Source organism: Narcine bancroftii, chromosome 6, assembly GCF_036971445.1.
Source record: "Narcine bancroftii isolate sNarBan1 chromosome 6, sNarBan1.hap1, whole genome shotgun sequence".
NCBI lineage: Eukaryota > Metazoa > Chordata > Chondrichthyes > Torpediniformes > Narcinidae > Narcine > Narcine bancroftii.
In genome coordinates, this window is record NC_091474.1 from 29,065,043 (window position 1) to 29,088,720 (window position 23,678).

Sequence of the window (23,678 nt, forward strand, 5' to 3'; positions counted from 1 at the left end):
AAACCCCCGTGTCCGTGAGGGAAGGGTGAAACCCGCCCCCCCCGCCCGAGTCCGTGTGGGAAGGGTGAAACCCGCCCCCCCCCCCCGAGTCCGTGTGGGAAGGCTGAAACCCGCCCCCCCCCCGAGTCCGTGTGGGAAGGGTGAAACCCGCCCCCCCCGAGTCCGTGTAGGAAGGGTGAAACCCCCGTGTCCGTGAAGTAAGGGTGAAACCCGCCCCCCCCCGAGTCCGTGTGGGAAGGGTGAAACCCGCCGCCCCCCGTGTCCGTGTGGGAAGGGTGAAACCCGCCCCACCCCGAGTCTGTCTGGGAAGGGTGAAACCCGCCCCCCCCGAGTCCGTGTGGGAAGGGTGAAACCCCCGAGTCCGTGTGGGAAGGGTGAAACCCCCGTGTCCGTGAGGGAAGGGTGAAACCCGCCCCCCTCCCCGAGTCCGTGTGGGAAGGGTGAAACCCGCCCCCCCCCCCCCGAGTCCGTGTGGGAAGGGTGAAACCCGCCCCCCCCCCGAGTCCGTGTGGGAAGGGTGAAACCCGCCCCCCCCACCGAGTCCGTGTGGGAAGGGTGAAACCCGCCACCCCACCGAGTCCGTGTGGGAAGGGTGAAACCCGCCCCCCCACCGAGTCCGTGTGGGAAGGGTGAAACCCCCGTGTCCGTGAGGGAAGGGTGAAACCCGCCCCCCCCCCCCGAGTCCGTGTGGGAAGGGTGAAACCCCCGTGTCCGTGAGGGAAGGGTGAAACCCGCCCCCCCCGCCCGAGTCCGTGTGGGAAGGGTGAAACCCGCCCCCCCCCCCCGAGTCCGTGTGGGAAGGCTGAAACCCGCCCCCCCCCCGAGTCCGTGTGGGAAGGGTGAAACCCGCCCCCCCCGAGTCCGTGTAGGAAGGGTGAAACCCCCGTGTCCGTGAAGTAAGGGTGAAACCCGCCCCCCCCCGAGTCCGTGTGGGAAGGGTGAAACCCGCCGCCCCCCGTGTCCGTGTGGGAAGGGTGAAACCCGCCCCACCCCGAGTCTGTCTGGGAAGGGTGAAACCCGCCCCCCCCGAGTCCGTGTGGGAAGGGTGAAACCCACGTGTCCGTGAGGGAAGGGTGAAACCCGCCCCCCCCCCCGAGTCCGTGTGGGAAGGGTGAAACCCGCCCCCCCCCCCGTGTCCGTGTGGGAAGGGTGAAACCCCCGTGTCCGTGAGGGAAGGGTGAAACCCGCCCCCCCCCCGAGTCCGTGTGGGAAGGGTGAAACCCCCGTGTCCGTGAGGGAAGGGTGAAACCCGCCCCCCCCGTGTCCGTGAGGGAAGGGTGAAACCCGCCCCCCCCGAGTCCGTGTGGGAAGGGTGAAACCCGCCCCCCCCCGAGTCCGTGTGGGAAGGGTGAAACCCGCCCCCCCCCCGAGTCCGTGTGGGAAGGGTGAAACCCGCCCCCCCCCCCGAGTCCGTGTGGGAAGGGTGAAACCCGCCCCCCCCGAGTCCGTGTGCGAAGGGTGAAACCCGCCCCCCCCCCGAGTCCGTGTGGGAAGGGTGAAACCCGCCCCCCCCCCGAGTCCGTGTGGGAAGGGTGAAACCCGCCCCCCCCCGAGTCCGTGTGGGAAGGGTGAAACCCCCGTGTCCGTGAGGGAAGGGTGATACCTGCCCCCCCCCCGAGTCCGTGTGGGAAGGGTGAAACCCGCCCCCCCCCCCCGAGTCCGTGTGGGAAGGGTGAAACCCGCCCCCCCCCCGAGTCCGTGTGGGAAGGGTGAAACCCGCCCCCCCCCACCGAGTCCGTGTGGGAAGGGTGAAACCCGCCCCCCCCCCGAGTCCGTGTGGGAAGGGTGAAACCCGCCCCCCCCCCGAGTCCGTGTGGGAAGGGTGAAACCCCCGTGTCCGTGAGGGAACCCGCCCCCCCCCCCCCGAGTCCGTGTGGGAAGGGTGAAACCCGCCCCCCCCGAGTCCGTGTGGGAAGGGTGAAACCCCCGTGTCCGTGAGGGAAGGGTGAAACCCGCCCCCCCCCCCGAGTCCGTGTGGGAAGGGTGAAACCCGCCCCCCCCCCCCCGTGTCCGTGTGGGAAGGGTGAAACCCGCCCCCCCCCCCGAGTCCGTGTGGGAAGGGTGAAACCCGCCCCCCCCCCCCGAGTCCGTGTGGGAAGGGTGAAACCCGCCCCCCCCCCCCGAGTCCGTGTGGGAAGGGTGAAACCCGCCCCCCCCCCCCGTGTCCGTGTGGGAAGGGTGAAACCCGTGTCCGTGTGGGAAGGGTGAAACCCGCCCCCCCCCCCGTGTCCGTGTGGGAAGGGTGAAACCCGCCCCCCCCCCCGTGTCCGTGAGGGAAGGGTGAAACCCGCCCCCCCCCCCCCGTGTCCGTGTGGGAAGGGTGAAACCCGCCCCCCCCCCGTGTCCGTGTGGGAAGGGTGAAACCCCCGTGTCCGTGTGGGAAGGGTGAAACCCCACGGTGTCCCCGTCCGGTAAAGTGCTGCCCGCAGGCGTCTCAGGACAGAATTATCCGACCGGCCTGGTGCAGAGGCTGACGGGATTCCTGGCATCATGAAGGGCGCGCGGGGTTTGCCGGGATTCCTGGCGAGCCGTGCGGCGGAACGGTGGGCTGGGATTCCTGGTGAGCCGCGCGGCGGACGGGCGGGCCTCGTTTGGATGTTGACCGAGGGAGGCGATGGCCGAAGTGCAGGCTGTGGCCGGTCACGCGGAGAAGGAGCGGGAGGAGGACGCGGTGTCGTGGACCCCCGAAGTAGAAGTCTGCCTCTTCCATGCTATGCTGGGCCACAAACCCGTCGGTGAGTCGGAGGGTGCTTGGCCCAGGCACCGTACCCCACTGACCCCAAACCCCGCCCAGTTAACCACCACTGACCACTCTCCAACTCCCCCCAAATGACCCCACTCTATCCCCGCAACTGACCCCATTCTAACCCCCCCCCCCGACCACTATCCCTCCAATGATCTCTCTCTCACCCCCCCCCCACCTCTATCCCCATCCACTGACCCCTCTCTAGCCCTGCCCAGTTAACCACCACTGCTCACTAACTCTCCCCCCATGGATCCCCACTAACCCTTCTCTAATCCCCTTGTCCCATTGACACCCCCCCCCACCCCACTCCCCACAGATGTGTTCCCCCCCCGGTATCATCCCCATCCACCTGCGCATTAATTCCTGAACTCTCCCGCCTCCCCCCCCCCCCTTTTGGATTCTGTTCCAAGTCATTGTCCCACCCTCTACAGGATCCTTCTCCAGGTGAAGCAGCCTGTCTCTGTGTGTGGCCAGTTCCAGATGGTTTTCAGTCTCTATCGCCAACAAAAGAGTCTAACCACCTCTCCCAGACCCCACCATCAAAACCTTGGGGTGACTATTGACTCAGACATCTTAGGACAAACCACTGTGGCACGAGATCAGGTCAGAGGCTGGCTGAAGAGAAACTGAAAAAACAAATCACTTCTTCATGTAATCTTGAGCAAAGAGCAGCTGGAGGGACTCAGCAGCGTTCATGGGGAGAAATGGTCATCGACATTTTAGGTCGGGACCCCTTTGTAAGACAAAAATATGAATGGTTATATTCAGAATATGGCGGGGGGGAGGTGGAAAAATTTGGGGTGGGGATGAAGAGATGATGGAATATTAGACAGAACTTAGGAGAGGTGGAGAGACTACTGGGGGATGTTAAAAAGAAAAGGATGTACTGGCTTTGGAGATGGTGCAGATAAGGTTCACCAGGTTGATTCCAGAGATATGGGGGGTTGACCTATAAGGAGAGATTGAGTCATCTGGGACTGCACTCACTGGAATTTAAGAGAATGACAGGGGATCTTATAGAAATGTATAAAATTATAAAAGCATAGATAAGATTTAGGTAGGTAATTTTTTTCCCCATTGATGGGGGAAATTAGAACTAGGGGACATAGCCTCAAAATTCAGGGTAGTAGATTTAGGTCAGAGATGAAGAGGAACTGCCTTTCACAGAGGGTGGTGAATTTGTGGAATTCACTACCCATTGAAACAATGGAGGCGACCTCAGTAAATGTATTTAAGACAAGGTTGGAGAGATTTTTTGAATAGTAGGGGAATTAAAGGGCTATGGGGAAAAAGCAGGTGAGATGAGCCTATCACATCAGCCATGATCTCACTGAATGTCAGAGAAGGCTTGATGGGCTGAATGGCCTACCCCTGCTCCTATTATGTTCTTATGAGGCCGAGGGCAGACCTGTCCGAGTGGAAAAGATGAAGGGAAATTAAAATGATTGGCCAGAGGAGGTTCTAGCTTGGACCCGCAGACAGTGTAGGTGTTTAGCAAAGCAACGCCCAATCTGGGTACCTGTGGGGGTAACATCTAACTCTCCACACCCTTTCCACTTTGCCTGAATGAGTTTCAACACTCAACAAGCTCAATACCATCCAGTGGTATCCAATACCTATGTCTGTGCGAGGAAAAGCAGGAGGACATGCAACTCCACAGTTACACAAGTGGTGGGAGTTGAACCATTTTATTGGAGCATGAGGCAGCAATTCTACTCACTGTGCCACTCTTGATTTTGGGAATAGGAGTGGGATGGCAGCACGTAATCGATTTACACTTGGTTGAAGATAAGGATTTACCATAATATCCCAACTCCTATACTCACTGTTGACATTGGCAAGGCCAAATTTGGAGTATTGTATATCTCTAAGAAAGATATCAATAAGATAGAAAGAGTGCAGAGAAGATTGACTAGGATGTGGCCAGAATTGAGTTAACAGGTTAGGACTTTATTTCCCTGGATCGTAGAAAAATGAGAGGAGATTTGATAGAGGCATTTAAAATTATGAGGGGGATAGAGTAAATATAGGTAGGCTTTTTCCACTGAGGGTAGGTGAGATACAAACCAGAGAACATGGGTTAAGAGTGAAAGGGGATAGGTTTAGGGGAACATTCGTGAAATTTCTTCACACAGAGAGTGGTAGTGGGTGTGGAACAAGCTGCTAGATGAAGCGGTGTATGCAGGCTCAATTTTAATTTTTAAGAAGAATTTGGTAAAGTACATGGTTTGGAGGGGTATGGACTGGGTGCAGGCCAGTGAGACTAGGGAGAATAATAGTTCAACGTGGATTAGAAGGGCTGAAGGGCCTGTTTCTGTTTTGTAATGTTCTATGGTTCTGTGGTTCTAGATCTTTGCAGAAACTCCTGGAGCAGGTCTGGGACCCTAACTTCATTGTGAATTTGGATTCTTGGCTGTTTAAGTTGGATGGTCTGAGAACTCTTTGCACATTATTTATTATTGAATATTTATTGTGTTTTTTATGTATTGCACAGTAGGTTTGTTTACATTTCTCTCATTTGTGTGCATATCTTTTCTTGAGTAGTTTTTTGCACTTCCAGTAGGTAGAAATTCTAACTGGCCTGAAGGAGAAAGAATCTCAGGATTATATGTGATGTCATGTATGTTTTCTGACAATAAAGCTGAACTTTGAAATCCTCATCTTCACACAGCAGCTGTGGACAAGATTAACATTTTATTATCCACGTTCAGAGCCAAGAATCTCATAAGGAGATTAAGGACTTCAAAGCGTGTCTTTAAAATAAAACATCATCTAAGCAGAACTGCACTCATTCAGGACTGCATTCAGTCCATTGGGCTCTGACTGTCGAAGTCATGCCAGATGAGGCAAGGTTAACAGAGCTGCGATTATTTCCTCAGGAATGAAGAAGGATGAGAGGACTTATTAGAGGTGTACAAGATTCTGAGAGGTATAGATAGGGTGGACAACTAGCACCTTTTCCCAGGGGTGGGAGTAGCAAAAACCTGAAGATATCTGTATGAGAAAACGGTTTTGGGGAGATGTTGGGGGTAAGTTTTACACAGAGAGTAGTGGACCCCTGGTCTGCATTGCCAGGCATGGTCCTTGCCCACCTATTGTTGCACAGTCCCCAACTGTAGTGAATCTCTTTCTGTGGGGAGTAAACAGCAGTGTTGGAGTGCGATTAAATCTGACGTTTTTTTTAAAATTAATTTATAATTTTTAAAAATTATATTTAGACATAGAGTAAGGTAAACAGGCCATTTCAGCCCACAAGCCCATGCCGTCCAATTACACTCAATTGACCTACAACCCCAATACATTTCAAACAATGATAGGAAACCAGAGCCCCCAGGGAAAACCCATGCAGACACAAGGGAGAACATTCAAAATCCTTACAGACAGCGCGGGATTCGAACCCCTGTCCCAATTGCTGGCCCTGTAAAGGTTTTGCACCAACCACTCCACTGACTGTGCTGCCCAGCCTAATCGCATCTTCTTCCCCTGCAGTGGTCCTTTTCCTGATTGGCACGTTGTGATACATGATGTGGGAGCTTACCATAAAGTTGTCTTGTGCACTGTCTGGGCTTGTAACTGGTAGAGTTGAGAGAGGGTGGCTGAGGCATCTTCACAGGGTGGAGGATGTTTGTTTTTTTAAATTAATATTATTTTTTATTTAGACTTTCAGTATGGTAACAGGCCCTGCCAAGCCCACCAACCCATGCTGCCCATGTACCTCAATTAACCTACAACCCCAGTGTGTTTTGAAGGGTAGAAAGAAACTGGAGCACCCAGAGGAAACCCATGCAGACAAGGAGAGAATGTACAAATTACTTACAGACAGCGCCAGATTCAAACCCGGGTCGCTGGTGCTGTAATAGCATTGCACCAAACATGGTCATCGAAGGGCAGTGGGAGCAGAACATGTGAATATGTTTATGGGAGAGGGGTAGATGCTCAATTAGCAACAGGGTAAAGGATGACTGCAGGTCATTGCTGAGGTGACACTCAGGAGAGCTATATTATCGAATAGCAGAGCAGGCCTGTGAGGCTCAGTGGTGTACTCCTCGATCATGTGTTGCTGTCTCTGTTTAGTTCAGTTGAATGTCTGTCTTCTCCTTCACATACTCAGTCATTAAGTGGTGAGTTAAAGCTCTGTGACTTGAGCACAATATCCAGACCGGGTTACTCAGTGCTGAACAGAGAAGGACAAGATGAAATAAATCACCACTGGGGTGCCTCTTGAGACATCAGTGGGAGGTGGGTAGAACAGTCTCCTGAGCTAACATTCCTCACTTTCTCAGCCTGTTGGATATACTGGTGAATAAATACAGTCTCTCTCTCTCTCTCTCTCTCTCTCTGTCTGCAGGGGTTAACCGGCATTTCCACATGATCTGTATCCGGGACAAATTCAGTCAGAACATCGGACGTCAGATCGCCTCAAAGATAGTTTGGGAACACCTCAATGTCATGTATGACATGCAAGCACTGGTATGCAGCTGCTCACGGATGAGTTGTTTGCTTGGGGATGAAAAGTCTGTGGTTCCCTCGCCCCTCCACTCCTGCCTTTTCAAGCTAAAGTCCATTCTCTGTTGCCCACCAGGTCTCCTTTAGTGTTTAGTGGTGAAGCAACCGTGATCTCAGCTGCCCACAGCAGTTCAATCACATCTTCCCTCTGCCCAACAGTTTGCTGTGGTCAGTTCTGGAGGGACCGTGACATCCTAGTGTTATCATCAAACGGCTCTGCAGCCAATCAGATTGAAGGGTTCTCGCAAGAAATAAACAAGGGAGTTAAAAAGCACAATTTTAATTAACATTTTACAGAAGTCCAAATAGAACATAAGATATTGAAGGAGAATTTGAAATATAAGGATTTTTTTTTTGAGTAAAATGAAATCTGTTGTATCTTGAATTAATAATGTGAGGAAATTCACATGTCCATAATCAAAGGTTTAGATCCAGGGAAGTTCCTAATCAGTAATCGTAGCTTCATCTGATATTAATTCTTGTGTCTTGACATGGTGAAGGACATGAAAATATTAAAAACTATGTGAAATCTCCACCTGGAGAAGTGTACGATGGAGGAGTTGATGACTGGTCAACAACTCAAAGAATCCAGTTTAATCATCAGTATTTTGCCTGTCAGAATCGGACAGAAGCTGCCCCATACACTGCTCTTATTTCTTTGCACATTTTTTTGTTTTTCCTCAAACTGGACAATGTCTTGGTGATCCCTGCTTCACATACTCCCCATGTGCCTAATCATAGCTCAGATCTACTTACAGTAACTTTTCACACAGGACCAAACCCTGATGTCCAGATAAAAGTGTACTGTGTCTGCAAAGATAAATGCACTGATGCACATTGATGCAATTTTGTCTTCACTTTACTATGCATTTGTTGCTTTTGCATTCCAATAATAACCCCTGTTCTCATTTTTTCTTTAGCAGTTGACTGCCCTGACACTCTTGGCACCCTCTCCTCCTCAGGGCTCTGCGACGTTGGTGGCCTCCATCCCTTGCCCTGCATTCCATCACACCTCTGAGGCTGATTAACCCCACTCGTTGTCTTTCATCTCCTCCTCCCCTTGGATCAGTCCAGCGCAGCATTGTTTCTTTGTGTTGTAGGATGGTGGGAACATTGTCTTGAGTCTCAGTTCTCCCCATTGTCCATTGTTTTGCAGCACGAGTCTGAAATCCTGCCTTTTCCAAACGGCGAGCGGAATTTTGTTCTACCTGAAGACATTATTCACGAAGTGAAAGAAGGTGCTGAGCTGTGATGTCATGTGCTGTTGGGAACGGGACCGAGCCCATCCAACCTTGAGCCAACCCCACCCCACGCCACCTTCATGAGTTTGGGCTCGTCTTATTGTAACATAACTCCACCTTCTCATCTGTCTCCGTGACCCTCCATCCCCGGCCCACTATGACCATGACTTTACCCACAGTCAGGGCTGTGTTCACTTCCTTTCGAGGACTTCCATCGTCTCAACCCCCTCACAGAGGTCTCATCTCTGCAGGCAGTCGCCATCGAGTTCTCAATTTTCCACCCACAGGAGGAAATATCTTGTCATGACCCCTCACAATTTGGTGCTGCAGTCAAGCCCCACATATCTTTTCAGCTCCACTAGCTACAAGTCCCGCTGCTCCTTTCCCTGCCCATTTCCGGGCACCGATTCCTTGAACCTTCCTTCACATGAGTATCTGTCCTTAATGAAGGGACCGGTACTGACTGAAGCATAACATTTGCTGGAGCAATAGATAAGGGTATTTTTAAATTAAATTTACATTTTTAAACTTTTATTTACAGCACAGTAGCATCCAATTCCAGCCATTTAAACCTGTGCCGCCCAATTACATCCACATTAACATACAACCTTCATATGTTTTGGAGGGTGGGAAGAAACCAGAACCCCCTAAGAAAACCATGGGAAGGATGTACAAACTCCTTAAAGATAGCCACCACCAGATTCAAACCCCAGTAGCTGGTGCTGTAATAGTGTCATGCTAACTGCAACACTAATGATGCCCTATGGATCTCTGCAGCCCAGAACAGGGGATGGGCCTGCAACTCTGCTCCATTTCTTCATTACCTGTGCACTCCATCCAACCCTTCAGAGAACCACACACTAGAGCAGGTATTCTCAACAGGGGCTGTACGGCTCTACCGGGGGCTGCAGCAAATTTAAAGGGGGGCCACTGACTGAAATCATAGAATATTTTTTGTTATTTATGTAGTCAGTAGGAAAGAAGTATGGAAGAAGCCGACTAAACAACTGCTTCACAGGGAAGGGGGCTCATAAACTTTGAGCAGAGTCCTGGGGGACCATAGCCGAAAAAATAGGGAACCCAGCACCTCCCCTCCCCCCTCTCTGCATCTAAGCTCTGCAATCTCACCATTTTTCAATTTCTCCAGGCTAAATGAAGAGTTCCACATTTTCCAAGATCTTTTCCCACCAATCATATTCCTTTTTCATCTGCTTCAATGTTCAGATTTATTGTCAAAGTAGATACATGACATCACATACAACCTTGAGAATTTTTCCTGCAGGCCAGGCAGAATATCTACTTGCGTCCTCTTCACAACTTATTTTCCTACCTATTTCTATGTCACCAGTAAGATTAGCAGTCACGCATTGGGTCCTTCAGATTATTTATAGGAATTGTGTAAAGTTAAGGCCGAGTGCTGAATCCTGGGGCACACTACTCAGTTCACCTTGCACCAGCAAGCATCCATTAATGCCCAATCTTAGTGTCCTGCTACCAAGCCAATCTTCCATCCACACCAACATGTTTCTCACCACACCATGAGCCTTGATCTCTTCAAATGTCTTCTGGAAATCTGAGTGCAGTACATCCATCAGTTTCCTTTTCCCTCAGCACATCACCTCGTCAAAGAACTCCCAGTAAATGCATCAAACATGATTTGCCTCTCACAGAATCAGGTTAATTTTGCCCCCTTTTCTTTATCAGGTGTGTTAGGGTAACTTCTGAGTTAATCATAAGACAAAGGAGCAGAAGTAGGCCATTCAGCCCATCGTCTGCCTCATCATTCAATCATAACTGATCCATTTTTCCACTCAGCTCCAGTGCCTGGCCTTCTCTCCATAACTTTTGATACACTGGCTAATCAAGAACCTATCAATCTCCATCTTAAATACGCCCAATGACTTGGCCTCCACAATGGTCTGTGGCAACAAATTCCACAGATTTACCACCCTCTGGCTGAAGAAATTCCTCTGCATCTCTTTTCTGAGCGGATGCCTCTCAATTCTGAAGTTGTGCCCTCTTGTCCTAGATTCTCCCACCATGAGAAACAACTACTTCTACTCTGTCCATGCCTTTCAACATTCAAAATGTTTCCATGAGATCCTGCATGAAGGAGATCTCGATGACCGTGCCTCAAAGTGTGATATCGAGAAAGGCCGATACCCCATGGGCTGGCCCTGCCTCAGTCTCCGCGGTTCCTGAGGCAGATGTCTGATGCTTCATGCCTACCAGTCGTGTCCTGGTCTCTCTGATCAATCACTCTAGGCCTTGTGTAACCGGCTGGTCATTTCCACCGCAGGCAAGAGCGGAGGGGAGGAGCAGGTGAAGATGGAGATGAAGGAGGAACTGCCGGAGCTGCTGGTGACTGAGGAAGGTGCGTGCACGGTATACTTCACACTTTCACTGCAGGGGCAAGGGGAGCAGGGCCCAAGCTCAGCCTCCACGTGATCTAAAGGCCAGTCAGTCAGCACAGCCGGGCTGTTACCCTGTCCTCGGGGAAGAGATGATTGTGTTGGTTCAGGAAAGGACTGGTAAAGTGGGGTGAATTTGTGGCCCCAGGTGGTTGCGGAGGCCAAGTAATTGGGTGTATTTGAGGCAGAGTTTGATAGGTTCTTGATTAGCCAGGGCATCAGGTTATGGGGAGAAGGCCGGGCAGTGGGGCTGTGGGAAAATGGATCAGCTCATAATTAAGTGGCAGGGCAGCCTATTTCTGCTCCTACGTCTTATGGTCTTCTGGACTGATGCACAGGGTGATGATTTTGTACCCTATGTGGCTCAGTTGGCAGAGATTCTTGCAGCAGTGTTGGACTGTTGCAGATGTGCCGAATTGGGCAGTCTGGGTTTCCGAGCAGGACTCCTCTAACTCAGTGCTGCGCTGCCTTCCTACGGACGCTCTTCCACTAAAGACCATTACTGTCCTGCCTGATGCTGACAGGATCACTGTGCACAGTCCTGTGGTCACGTGGTGTAGGGTCGTAGCACAGGTGAGGTCACGTGGGGTAAGAGGTCATGGCACAGATGGGGTCACGTGGGGTAAGAGGTCATGGCACAATTGGGGTCACATGGTGTAAGGGGGGGGTCATGTGTTGTAGGGTCACAGCACAGGCCTGTGGTCACGTGTAGGTCACGACAGGTTGGGTCACACGTAAGGGGTCATGGCACAGGCATGGGGTTGTGTGGCTATCTGTCTGTAATGACAGATAGCTGTGACAGCTCTGTACCAACACTGGATGTCCTGAAATGGATGAGGTGGGTACCATGCAATGCAAGCTGTGGGTGAGATTCACTGAGCAGCCATGACCCAGAGCTAAGAAACCCACTGGCCCCTGAAGCCCAGCTCCAGCTCGACGGTGACAGATAACCGTGCATCACAGCTCTCAGGAGTCTCTTGTTGGATAATGCCACACAGTGGTGGTGAGGCCAGGATGAGTGAGTGGAGGGGAAGCCAAGCTGGTGGTGGGGCTGTTTCAATGACCTGGGCCATCAGGCTGCTGCAGGTCTGGCATGGCTCTGGAGAGTGCTCCACTGCATCACCACTCTGTTGGGACTCTACTCCCCATGCAGGTACCACCAAGGTGGCAGAAAAGCCCATGGTGAAGGAGAAGGTGGCAGTGCCTGGCGAAGCAGGGACGAAGGAAGTGATGGACAAGCGCAAGAGAAACCGAGCCACAGCCAATCTCCTGAGCGTGAACAGTAACCCATCCAGCCCCAGTGGAGCCAAGCGCAGGCGGGTGTAATGGACGCTACACGTCTCTGGCTGTCCAGGGGTGAGGGGGGAGACTGGCACGGGTCACATCGTCCACTGGTCACCCCTCGTGAAAGCACGAGGACCTGAAGCCATGGCCAGTCGTGGCTGCAGTTCCCCAGCCCATCCCGTCGCCTTCCCCCCCCCAGAGGTGGGACAATCACACAGTGTTCAATCCCTTTCCAACAAATATTCCCAAACATTCCGAGCGATGATGGGCCTGGGGGAAGGAGGAGTGTCTCTGGTTTAACCTTGTATTTGTCAAGTTGTGTTTAGATTTCTAGTTGTGAATGTGTATTTTTTTTCAAATAATTTCTTATTAAAACCAGTTTGGAAATGTCTGACTCGGGCTGATTTTATGAAGTGTCCTTCAGGATGACGGGTGAAGCTTAGCGAGAGCCACATTCCTAGCAAGCCTTGCTAGCCTGATCCCCCTCACCTTGGTGCCTGACCAGAACCCAAACACCTTGCCATATGGGGGAGGATGTATATTTGAGGTTGAGTTTCACTGCCATGTCACCAGGTGGACCATCTCTCATCTTTATAATCTTGCAGGATTTTTAAATTTAAATTGAGACATAAGCATGGTAACGGTCCCTTTCAACCCACAATCTCATGCCACCCAATTGACCTCCAACCTTTGGTACATGTTGAAGAGTGGGAGGAAACCAGATCTCCCAGGGAAAACCCACACAGACACAGGAACATACAAACTGCATACAGACAGTGCAGGATTCAAACCCTGGTCCTGATCATTGGCATTGTAACAGCATTGCACTAACTGCTACACCAACTGTGCTGCCCCACCATCCACCTAGATGGTAGGCTTCAATACATAGATCATTCACGATAGGCTCACAGCACTGTAGCAATCACTGATATCCCGTTTTTGGAAAGCGGAGACTTGCATCTCTGTAGCACTTAACACACCACATAAAAAATATTTCACAACCAAATATGATAAAGGCATTTGGCATTCATTGGAAAGGGGTTGGATTGATTTGTTCCAGTTTTACACTTGGAATATGTGCAGACCTTTGGTCCTCTCACCTATAAAATAATACAGTAACGGGAGGCAGTGCAAAGTAGAATCAGGGCAAATTCCTGGGATGAGACGCTAAATAGTGAGGTAAAAACACAAGGCTGGAGAAACTCACCAGGTCAAACTATGTAGCAAAGATAAAAATACATAACCAATGTTTCAGCTTGAGCCCTTTAAGATATGTGGAGGCAAGTGTTCATGAAGTTGAGAATAATAAGGGATGACCGTATTCAAATAAGATCCTGAGGGGTTTGACAGGGTAGATGTTGGGATGTTTTCACTAGTGGGAGAGTTTCGAACAGAGGGGCATTGAAACAAGATAAAGGTAAACCTGAGGTCTCTAGAAATTTATTCTCGCAGAGGATGGTGATTCTTTGGAAGTCTTTGCCCCAGGAAATGGTGATTCCAGAATTTTCCATTTTTACTTCTGAGAACAGACCAAGTGGATTGTACATTCAGAAGCCAAGTCAAACATCAGTGCAGTGAGGACACGGAACTGTTAGCATAAATCCTCTGCTGTGCATCAGTGACACCAACTATTTATACAATCTGATCAGATGTACTCAGGTTATATCACTGACTCTTCCATTTCCTGCTCTGGCCAGCCCATTCCAAATGAAGATGAATAACCCCTATCAAACAGAACTGGGGCCAATTTCATACTTGCAGTGCGACACATATTTCTACTGCCTCTGAACATTCTGGCACCATTAGTACTGCCACCTCCAGGGAGTGTGGCACTATTGGTACTAGCACAGATAAGAATTTTGCTTTCAAGCTCCTTGACATTACTCTGTCAGTGCTTGCATCTTCCAGTGAGGACTTTTCCATTCTGTAGGCTTGTTCATTAGCATCTGGATGACCAGAACTGCAGTGCTGAGTGGCCCAACACTCTGGGTTTTTTTACAGACTTTGCTTGATATGATGCAATGAGCTGTTATCGTCCAGAGGGACTAGGTTCAGCTGTAAAAGGAGAGAAAGATGTGTTACCAGTGTAGATTTTCCCTGATCTGGAATTAACCACTGAAGATGCGTCCTTGTCAGTTCCATGGTCAGTCCTCCCCATCCCCTCATCCCATGAATGTCCTTCTCCCCATCCCTGTGAACATTCTGCCCCTTCTCACCATCCCTGTGAACATTCTGTCCCTTCTCCCCATCCCCATGAACGTTTTGCCCCTTTTGCCCATCCAGTGAATGTTCTTCCCCTTTTCCCCATCCCTGTGAACATTCTGCTCCTTCTCTCCATCCTCGTGAACATTCTGCTCCTCCCCATCCCCGTAAACATTCTGCTCCTTCTCCACATCCCAGTGAAAGTTCTACCCTTTCTCCCCATCCCTGTGAACATTCTGCTCCTTCTCCCTCATCCCTGTGAACATTCTGCCCCTTCTCCATATCCTGTGAACATTCTGCCCCTTCTTCTCCATCCCCGTAAATGTTCTGCCCCTTTTCCCCATCCCTGTGAACATTCTGCCCTTTCTCCTCATCCCTGTGAACATTCTGCCCCTTCTCCCCATTCCAGGAATCCCTCGCTTCCTCACTTGTCCCCTCCCCCATCCTCCCTCCACACCCCATTGTTTAAAATCCTTCTCCCACAGCAGGGGTCACAACAACTGGGCGGGCAGAGGTTTCAGGTGAGAGGAAAGATTTAAAGGATCTGAAGTAGAGTGATATTTACAGAGGGTGGGTGATCTCTGAACTCTGCCAGAGGTGGTGGTGTGTTCAGGTACAGCCAGAGGCAATCAGACAGACTCTTGAATAAGAGGGGCAGAGAGGAACACAGAACTGAAGCAGGGAAATGAACAATGGGGTCAGCATGGAAGTTGTGGGCCAAACAGCCTCATTCTGTGCTCTTTATGACAGTGCCCTGGAACTTTCTTTGATCTTGCCTGCCCATGACATTTCATAGCCATCCTTGCGTCCTTGATTTGGTTTTGAAGGAACCCCTGCACTCTCCATTCTACAAGGGCCTCCCTGCCCGCAGTTCTCAAGACCTATTGGGTGTTGCACTTACCCCTTTGTTCGACCCAAGATGACCCTTGGCATCCAGGGTTCCCCAGACCTCCTTCAGCACGTTGGATCTGAAACCCCATCATTGAATGCTGAATGACTCCCTCCCCACATATGGGATGGGGACCCCTGGTCTGGACATAAGTTATCCCAGAAATGGTGGGAGAGCAGCAATTCTCAACTTTTGTTTTTGGCCCCCTTCCCTGTGAAACAGTCAGGTTTAGTTAGTTTCTTCCATAGTTCTCTCCTACCAATGACATAAAAAACAAAAATATATTTACGGTACGAGGTGAAAAGAAAACAAGGCTTTTAATTAAATGTGCTTTGGCCTCCAGGGGGTTGCAGGGCCCCCGTTGAGAATGGCATTGGAGAAGACCTTTATAATTAAGATTTCCTGACTCAAGGAGTTATGGAAACAAAATGTCTATTGTTGTTGAGGTCACAAAGTCAGCTGTAGTTGGGCCCTGTGGTTTGATCCTCTGAAACATAGAGTGTTTTCACCCTGCTGAGGTAGTCACTTTTCCACTGATCTCCTTTATCCTGATTTCTAATTTTAAACAATGCAAAGCCTTCCGTTGTATCTGGACAAAATCTAAATGCCAAACAAACTTTGTGCAGGCATACCACTGACAATGCAGAGGGAGTGGGTGGATGTTCTGTGTTGGGGAGGTGGTTTGGCACCACACAAACATGCTTGGTGTCAGTCTCGATGACTGGAGACACAAGATCTCACCCCTCACCTCTTTACATTGACCATCCCCCTGCCTCTGATGCTGCCTGACCCACAGAGGCCCTCCACCAGGACATCTCTTGCAAGATCCTCTCAGCTCGTCATTCGGGGTATGTGCAGAAAGGTCGATGACCTTTCATCAGAATGGCTCCAGCTGTTAACTGTTGCTCCACGGACAATTTCTGGCTTGTTGAGGATTTCCAGAACTTTCTCCATTTTGGTTGATGGTTGAGCTGGAGGCTGGAGAGTCACAGGGGGCGGAGGCTAAGAGACTGGAGAATCTTCCGTTGGAGCACACAGGTTCAGGGGAAAGTCAGATATGGTGCACATTGGAGTGAATAGGCAGAGACTTCTCTACTGTCAGGGTAGTTTGGGCTAGGGAAGAGGAATTGTTTTCTGTTAGATCAGTCATAAAGGGGAGTGCTGCACTGTTGGGCAGAGAGATTTAACAGGAACCTGTGGGCTAACAGTGTTTACACAGAGGATGGGAATGTATGGGATAGGTTGACGGACAAGGTGGTTGGGGTAGGTACTATTACAATGTTTAAAAGACAGTTAGACAGGTGGATGGAAAGGAAAGGTTCAGAGGGAAATATGATGAGCTTAGGTGGGTCCCTGTGTCAGCATAGCCAAATTGGGTTGAACGGTCTGTTTCCTGATGTAGAACTTGATCACAAGCAAATTGACCCGTCTAACATTGGTGCATCATTCAATCCATGTCAGACAGGTTATATCAGGGGTGGCCAACCTTTAAATTTTTAATTTAGACATAAAGCACGGTTATAGGCCATTTCGGTCACGAGTACGAGCTGGAAGTGTAGGTTAATTGGGTGGCACAGACTCGTGGGTCAGATTGGCCTGTTACCATGCTGTATGTCTAAATTAAAAATTAAAAGGTTAGCCACCCCTGGAACAGTTACATGTTTGTACCATGTTTAATGGGGACCTTGCTGTGTCTGGATGGGTTAACATTTACCAGCATAGTGAGAGTGACAATGGCTTGAAGATCATCATCGAACCACATTTGACCTTCGCTTGCCACCACGGTGGCTTCTCTTTGTGTGGAGATGCAGGTTACCAGTACACCAGGAGTGAGCTGACAGCTTTACCGGATCATTGCTGTCCTGCAGATGGTTCCTCAAGGTGACAAATGGCAGGGGAGGAGTCACGTGATGAAGTAGTGGCCAGTCGGGGAACTCCAGCCCTCTCCGGAAAAGTTAAAAAAAAGACAGTGAAAAAACAAAGGCACAAACACAAAAACCAAAATAAAGTGAAAGTAAAGGAGTGGAGAAAATGGCAGCGAAGAAAGAAAAGCCAAAAGCAACGGGAAGAAGAGAAGAAGAAAAGACGTTGGAAGAAGAAGGTGAAGGCCTTACCTGTACGAGGAGGCCCGCCGTGGACAGAGAAGCCCGCTCCCTAAGGTCAGTTCAAGCCCCGAACTCGGGACTACAAAAATGGCTCACGGAGCTAAACAAAAGTACGCAACCACGCATGCGCGACTCCTCGCGCATGCGCGATGCGCAATACAAAAATTACACTGACGGGAGGGGGGACCAGCTGAGGAGTCGATCTCCACAGCTGAAATTGACAACCACAACAAAGCAGCAAGAGGAAAACATAGAAAATAATGAGAACAAGAAAGAAGAGAGTAAAAAGAAATCAAAGAAACAACAGAGGAAGAAGACCAGCATCAAGACACTTCTCGTAAAAATAAGAAGACCAAAAATACCCAACAAAATAAAACAAACAATCCAACAAGAAAACCAGAAGAGACAGAGGTAAAGGACACAGATCCTGGAGAGGACTCAGAAGAAGAAGAGGAAGAACACAGAGAAATGGAAGATGAAGGGAAGGGCAAGTACATGGATATATATTTTTTTAAAGAATATATAGAATCAGTAAAAGAATGGCAATCACAAGAATTCAGTGAAATAAAAAGAGTAAAAAGTACAGAAGAAAAAATGAATAGATTAGAGATGATCATGTCAGATATAGGAAAAAGAGTGGACAAGGTGGAAGAACGAGAAACAGCCGTAGAAATGGAAGTAGATGACTTAAAAAAGAAATTAGAAGAATCTGATAAAAAAGTTAAAGAGACACAAGAGCTGTTAGCTCAGAAGATAGATATAATGGAAAATTATAATAGAAGAAACAATATAAAGATAGTGGGCCTTAAAGAAGATGAAGGCAAGAATATGAGAGAATTTATAAAAGAATGGATCCCCAGGGTCCTAGGAAGACCAGAATTACAGGAAGAAATGGAAATAGAAAGGGCACACAGAACATTAGCCCCTAAACCACAACCACAACAAAAACCAAGATCCATTCTAGTAAAATTCCTAAGATATACAACAAGAGAAAATATATTGGAGAAAGCAATGAGGAAAATAAGAGAAGACAAAAAAACCATTGGAATACAAAGGTCAAAAAAATTTTTTCTATCCAGATATAACTTTTGAACGCCTGAAGAAGAGGAAGGAGTTTAATACAGCAAAAACGATCCTATGGAAAAAAGGATATAAATTTATGCTAAAGTATCCAGCGGTACTTAAAATAGTTATTCCAGGGCAGCAAAGCAGACTATTCTTGGATCCGGAGGAAGCACGAAAATTTGCAGAACAACTACAAAACAGACAGAGAGATGAAGATATGTAACGAGAACAAAAATGACCACAAACTATATATATGTGTGTATGTAGGTATATATATGTGTATGTGTGCATGTATATATAAAAAAAATAGAGTATAGGTAAGAACTAAGAAGGGAAAGAAAGGGAAGAAAGGAAGTATGGGGGGAATTAAGAGAGTGACCTTTGTTATGTATGAAGATTAAAATCTTTTCTGGGGTGGTGCTGGGTGGGGAAGAATTACGGTCACTGCGAAATCAGTTGACACTTGCGAGTGAATTTGCAAATCCAAATGGAGAGGGGAGATGTGGTTGCCCGACAGGGGACAAAGGGCAACTCAGGAAGGGGAGGGGATAGTGGAGTTAAAGGAATTTTAGATAGGAGAATAATGGAAATATTTTATGTTTTCGAAATGTTGTCTTATAATGTGTTCAAAAAAAGAAAGCAGAAATGGATAAGGAAAGGTGATAATGAGGAAACGGAAAGGAAAGATAAACAAAGTATGAAATGGCTATGTTGAACTATATGACTTTAAATATTAATGGAATACATAACCAAATCAAAAGGAAGAAACTGCTAAATTTACTGAAAAAAGAATACATTGATAAAGCATTTGTACAAGAAACACACTTAACTGAAGTGGAACAAAAGAAATTAAAGAGAGATTGGATAGGACAAGTAACAGCAGCGTCATATAATTCAAAAGCAAGAGGAGTAGCTATATTAATCAGTAAAAATGTACCAATCAAAATAGAAGAGGAAATAATAGATTCAGCAGGGAGATATGTAATGATAAAATGTCAGATATATTCAGTTTTGGAATTTACTCAATGTAAATTCACCTAACGAAGATCAAAAATTTATGCAAGATATCTTTTTGAAGATAGCAGACACGCAAGGGAACATACTAATAGGAGGGGATTTCAACCTTAATTTGGATTCAAACATGGATAAAACTGGGAAAAAAATTAACAGAAAGAACAAAGTAACCAAATTTATAATTAAATCGATGCAAGAAATGCAACTTTTGGATATATGGAGGAAACAACACCCAAAGGAAAAGGAATATTCATATTATTTGGGTAGACATAAAACATACTCAAGAATAGACCTATTCCTGTTATCAGCTCGCATGCAAGAGAGAGTTAGGAAAATGGAATATAAAGCTAGAATATTATCGGACCACTCACCCCTGTTATTGACAATAGAGTTATAGGACATCCCACCAAGAATGTATAGATGGAGATTAAACTCCATGCTACTTAAAAGGCAGGATTTTAGAAAATTAATTGAACGACAAATTAAAATGTACTTTGAAATAAATACGGAATCAGTGAAATATAAGTTTATACTATGGGACGCAATGAAAGCGTTCATCAGAGGGCAAATAATAAGTTATGTAACTAAGATGAAGAAGGACTACAATCAGGAAACAGAGCAGTTGGAAAGGGAAATAGCAAATATAGAAAAAGAATTAGCAATGAAGGAAGACACAACTAAAACAAGAGAATTGGCAGATAAAAAAATAAAATATGAAACACTACAAACATATAAGGTGGAGAAGAACATAATGAAGACAAAACAGAAATATTATGAACTAGGGGGAAAAACGCACAAAATTCTAGCGTGGCAGCTTAAGACAGAACAAACTAAGAGAATGGTACGGGCATTAAGGAAAAAAGACAAGCAAATCACATATAATCCAACGGAGATTAATGAAAACTTCAGAGAATTCTACGAACAATTATACCAAACTGAAAACGAAGGGAAAGAAGACAAAATAGATGAATTTTTAACTAAAATTGAACTACCGAAATTACAAACAGAGGAACAAAATAAATTAACAAAACCATTTGAAATAGAAGAAATACAGGAGATAATAAAAAAAACTACCGAATAATAAAACACCAGGAGAGGATGGATTCCCAATAGAATTCTATAAAACATTTAAAGATTTATTAATTCCTCCCCTTCTGGAAGTAATCAACCAGATTGATAAAACACAAAGCTTACCAGATTCATGCAAAACAGCAATAATTACAATAATACCAAAGACAGGGAAAGATCCATTGCACCAGCGTCATATAGACCAATATCTTTACTTAACACAGATTATAAGATAATAGCTAAACTATTAGCAAACAGATTAGCCGACTATGTACCAAAAATAGTAAATCTAGACCAAACTGGATTTATTAAAAAATTTATTAACTTAATTCATGCAGTAGAAGGAAATAAAGCTCCAACAGTAGCAGTTGCTGTAGACGCAGAGAAGGCCTTTGACAGAGTAGAATGGAATTATTTATTCAAAGTACTACAAAAATTCAGCTTACCAGAGAAATATATTAATTGGATTAAAGCATTATATAAGGGGCCATTGACGAAAGTGACAGTAAATGGATATATATCAAAACAATTTAACTTAAGCAGATCAACAAGGCAGGGATGTCCACTATCTCCCTCACTGTTCGCATTAGCTATAGAACCACTAGCAGAACTGATAAGAACAGAAAATAAAATAAAAGGGATAAAAATAAAAGACAAGGAATATAAAATCAGTCTATTTGCAGATGACGTTACAATAAAATATCAATAAAAGAATTACATAGGAAATTGAAGGAATATGGAGAAGTGTCGGGGTACAAGATTAACACAAATAAAAGTGAAGCAATGCCAATGAATAATGCGGATTTCTCAAAATTTAAGAAAGAATCACCATTCAGATGGCAAACGCAAGCAATGCGATACCTAGGTATAAAAATAAATAAAAACCTCGGCCATCTATATAAACTCAATTATTATCCACTAATGAAAAAAATTACAGGACGACTTAGAGCATTGGAAAGACTTACCACTAACACTAATAGGAAGGATAAACTGTATTAAAATGAACATTTTCCCAAGGATGCAATACCTATTTCAGGCTTTGCCAATACACTTGTCGGAGAAATTCTTCAAGGAGTTAAAGAAAATAATAAGGAAATTTTTATGGAAAGGGGGGAAACTGAGGATAGCACTAGATAAATTAACAGAATGGTATAAACAAGGAGGCTTACAACTGCCAAACTTTAAAAATTATTATAGAGCCACACAATTAAGATACCTATCAGATTTTTATCAAACAAGGGAAAAGCCAGATTGGACTAGATTAGAACTAGATAAAATAGGGGAGAAGATACCCAAACATATATTATATAAATGGGATGAAAAATTGGTACAACGTAGGAATTCTCCAGTATTACACCATCTGCTCAACATTTGGAAGAAGATTCATGTAGAAAGGAATAAAGCAAATTACCAACTACCAAAACTAATACTGACGCAAAATCAGCTAATCCCTTTTACAATAGATAACCTTTCCTTTAGGAAAAAAGATTCAAAAGAATAGAAAATTGTTTTTCGGGAAATAAACTATTATCCTTTGAACAAATGAAGGATAAATATAATATAACTCATGATACAGTGTTGGCATACTACCAACTGAAATCCTACTTGAAGAAAAAATTGGGAGGCAGTCTGAGGTTACCAGAGGGAAGTAATTTTGAATATGTGATTACAGACACAATGATAATCAAAAAATTTGTAACAAACATGTATATTAAACTACAAGAAAAGGAGAATGAGGAAACAAATGGTAAAACTAAACAAAAATGGGAACAAGATCTAAACATAAAGATAAAGAATGAAACATGGGAGAAGTTATGCTCCGGAACTATGAGAAATACAATAAACACGAGGTTACGTATGATACAATATAACTGGATACACAGGCTATACATTACACCTCAAAAGTTAAATAAATGGGACCCAACAGTATCTGACAGATGTTTTCGCTGTAAAAAGGAAATGGGAACAACAATTCATGCAATTTGGACATGTGAGAAAGTGAAAAAATTTTGGGAAGATCTAAACCAGATATTAAATAAAATCACAAAAAGCAATATACCAAACAACCCAGAGATCTTCCTCCTAAGTAACATAAAAAACAAAGAATTTGGACTCGATTTGGATGGAGCACAAAAAAGATTTGTTATGATAGCCCTAGCTGTAGCAAAAAAATGTATTATGTCAACCTGGAAATTAGAAGATAACTTGAGAATACAACAATGGTATATAGAAATGAATAAATGTATTCCATTAAAAAAATAACCTATAATTTAAGAAATAACATTACAATATTTGAACAAATATGGGAGCCATACATGAAATACAATAGAGAAAACCTACCGTGGACACCTACCACCTAAAATGACAGAAGGAGAAGAGAATGAAAAGAACTGACTCAGTGGAATTTTTTGTTTATTTTTATTGAGTGACAACATTGTTTGACGGGTTTAATGTATCTTATATTCTGAACTTTAAATGAGGAGTCACGTGATGGAGTAGTGGCCGGTCAGGGAATTCCAGCCCTCTCCCGAAAAGTTAAAAAAACGCACAAAACACAAAGGTACAAGATTAAAATTTAAAACAAAGTAAAAATAAAGGTGAGAAGAAAATGGCAGAAAAGAGAGAAAAGTCGAAAACAACGGGAAGAAGAAAGAACGTCGGAAGAAGAAGGTGAAGGCCTTACCTGTCCGAGGAGGCCCGCCGCGGAGAGAGAAGTCCGCTCCCTAAGGTCAGTGGAAGTCCCGGGCTCGGGACTACAAAAATGGCTCACAGAGCCGAGTAAAAGTGCGCAACCGCGCATGAAAAAAAAACACACTGACGGGAGGGGGGAACAGCTGCGGAGTCGATCTCCACAGCTGAGAGAGACACCTGCAACACAGCAGCAGGTGCAGAACACAGAAAATAACGACAACAAGAAAGAAGAGGGTAAAAAGAAAACAAGGAAACAACAGATGGTCAACCCAGAGGAAGAAGAAGAAGAACAGAAATAAATGGAAGAAGAAGAGAAAGGCAAGACAATGGATATATCTTTTTTTAAAGAATATATGGAATCAGTGAAAGAATGGCAATTACAAGAATTTAATGAGATAAAAAGAAGAATTAAGAATGCAGAAGAAAAAATGAATAAAATAGAAATGGTCATATCAG

General features: G+C 46.2%; 1 protein-coding gene and 1 long non-coding RNA gene across 3 annotated transcripts in view; one reads left to right on the top strand and one right to left on the bottom strand.

Annotated features, from left to right (window-relative positions):
- The first annotated feature begins 2,494 nt into the window (after nucleotides 1-2,494).
- Nucleotides 2,495-12,579, top strand: mrgbp (MRG/MORF4L binding protein). 2 transcript variants are annotated; one of them, XM_069884499.1, is made up of 5 exons: nucleotides 2,502-2,735; nucleotides 7,095-7,216; nucleotides 8,409-8,490; nucleotides 10,793-10,867; nucleotides 12,058-12,579. In XM_069884499.1, exons 1-5 carry the CDS (start codon nucleotides 2,615-2,617, stop codon nucleotides 12,228-12,230), a joined length of 573 nt encoding a protein of 190 aa, XP_069740600.1. In that variant the 5' UTR covers nucleotides 2,502-2,614; the 3' UTR covers nucleotides 12,231-12,579. The 2 variants fall into 2 exon arrangements, with proteins under 2 accessions (XP_069740601.1, XP_069740600.1); XM_069884500.1 differs by lacking the exons at nucleotides 10,793-10,867; nucleotides 12,058-12,579 and adding an exon at nucleotides 10,523-10,786 and having other exon boundaries at nucleotides 2,495-2,735.
- A 1,021-nt stretch (nucleotides 12,580-13,600) lies between these two features.
- The window catches only part of LOC138735898 (uncharacterized), a 31,172-nt gene continuing 21,094 nt past the window's right edge, over nucleotides 13,601-23,678 (bottom strand). Inside the window, exon 2 of the long non-coding RNA XR_011339990.1 lies at nucleotides 13,601-14,243. This is a non-coding gene — a long non-coding RNA (uncharacterized lncRNA). The remainder of the gene's footprint in view (nucleotides 14,244-23,678) is intronic.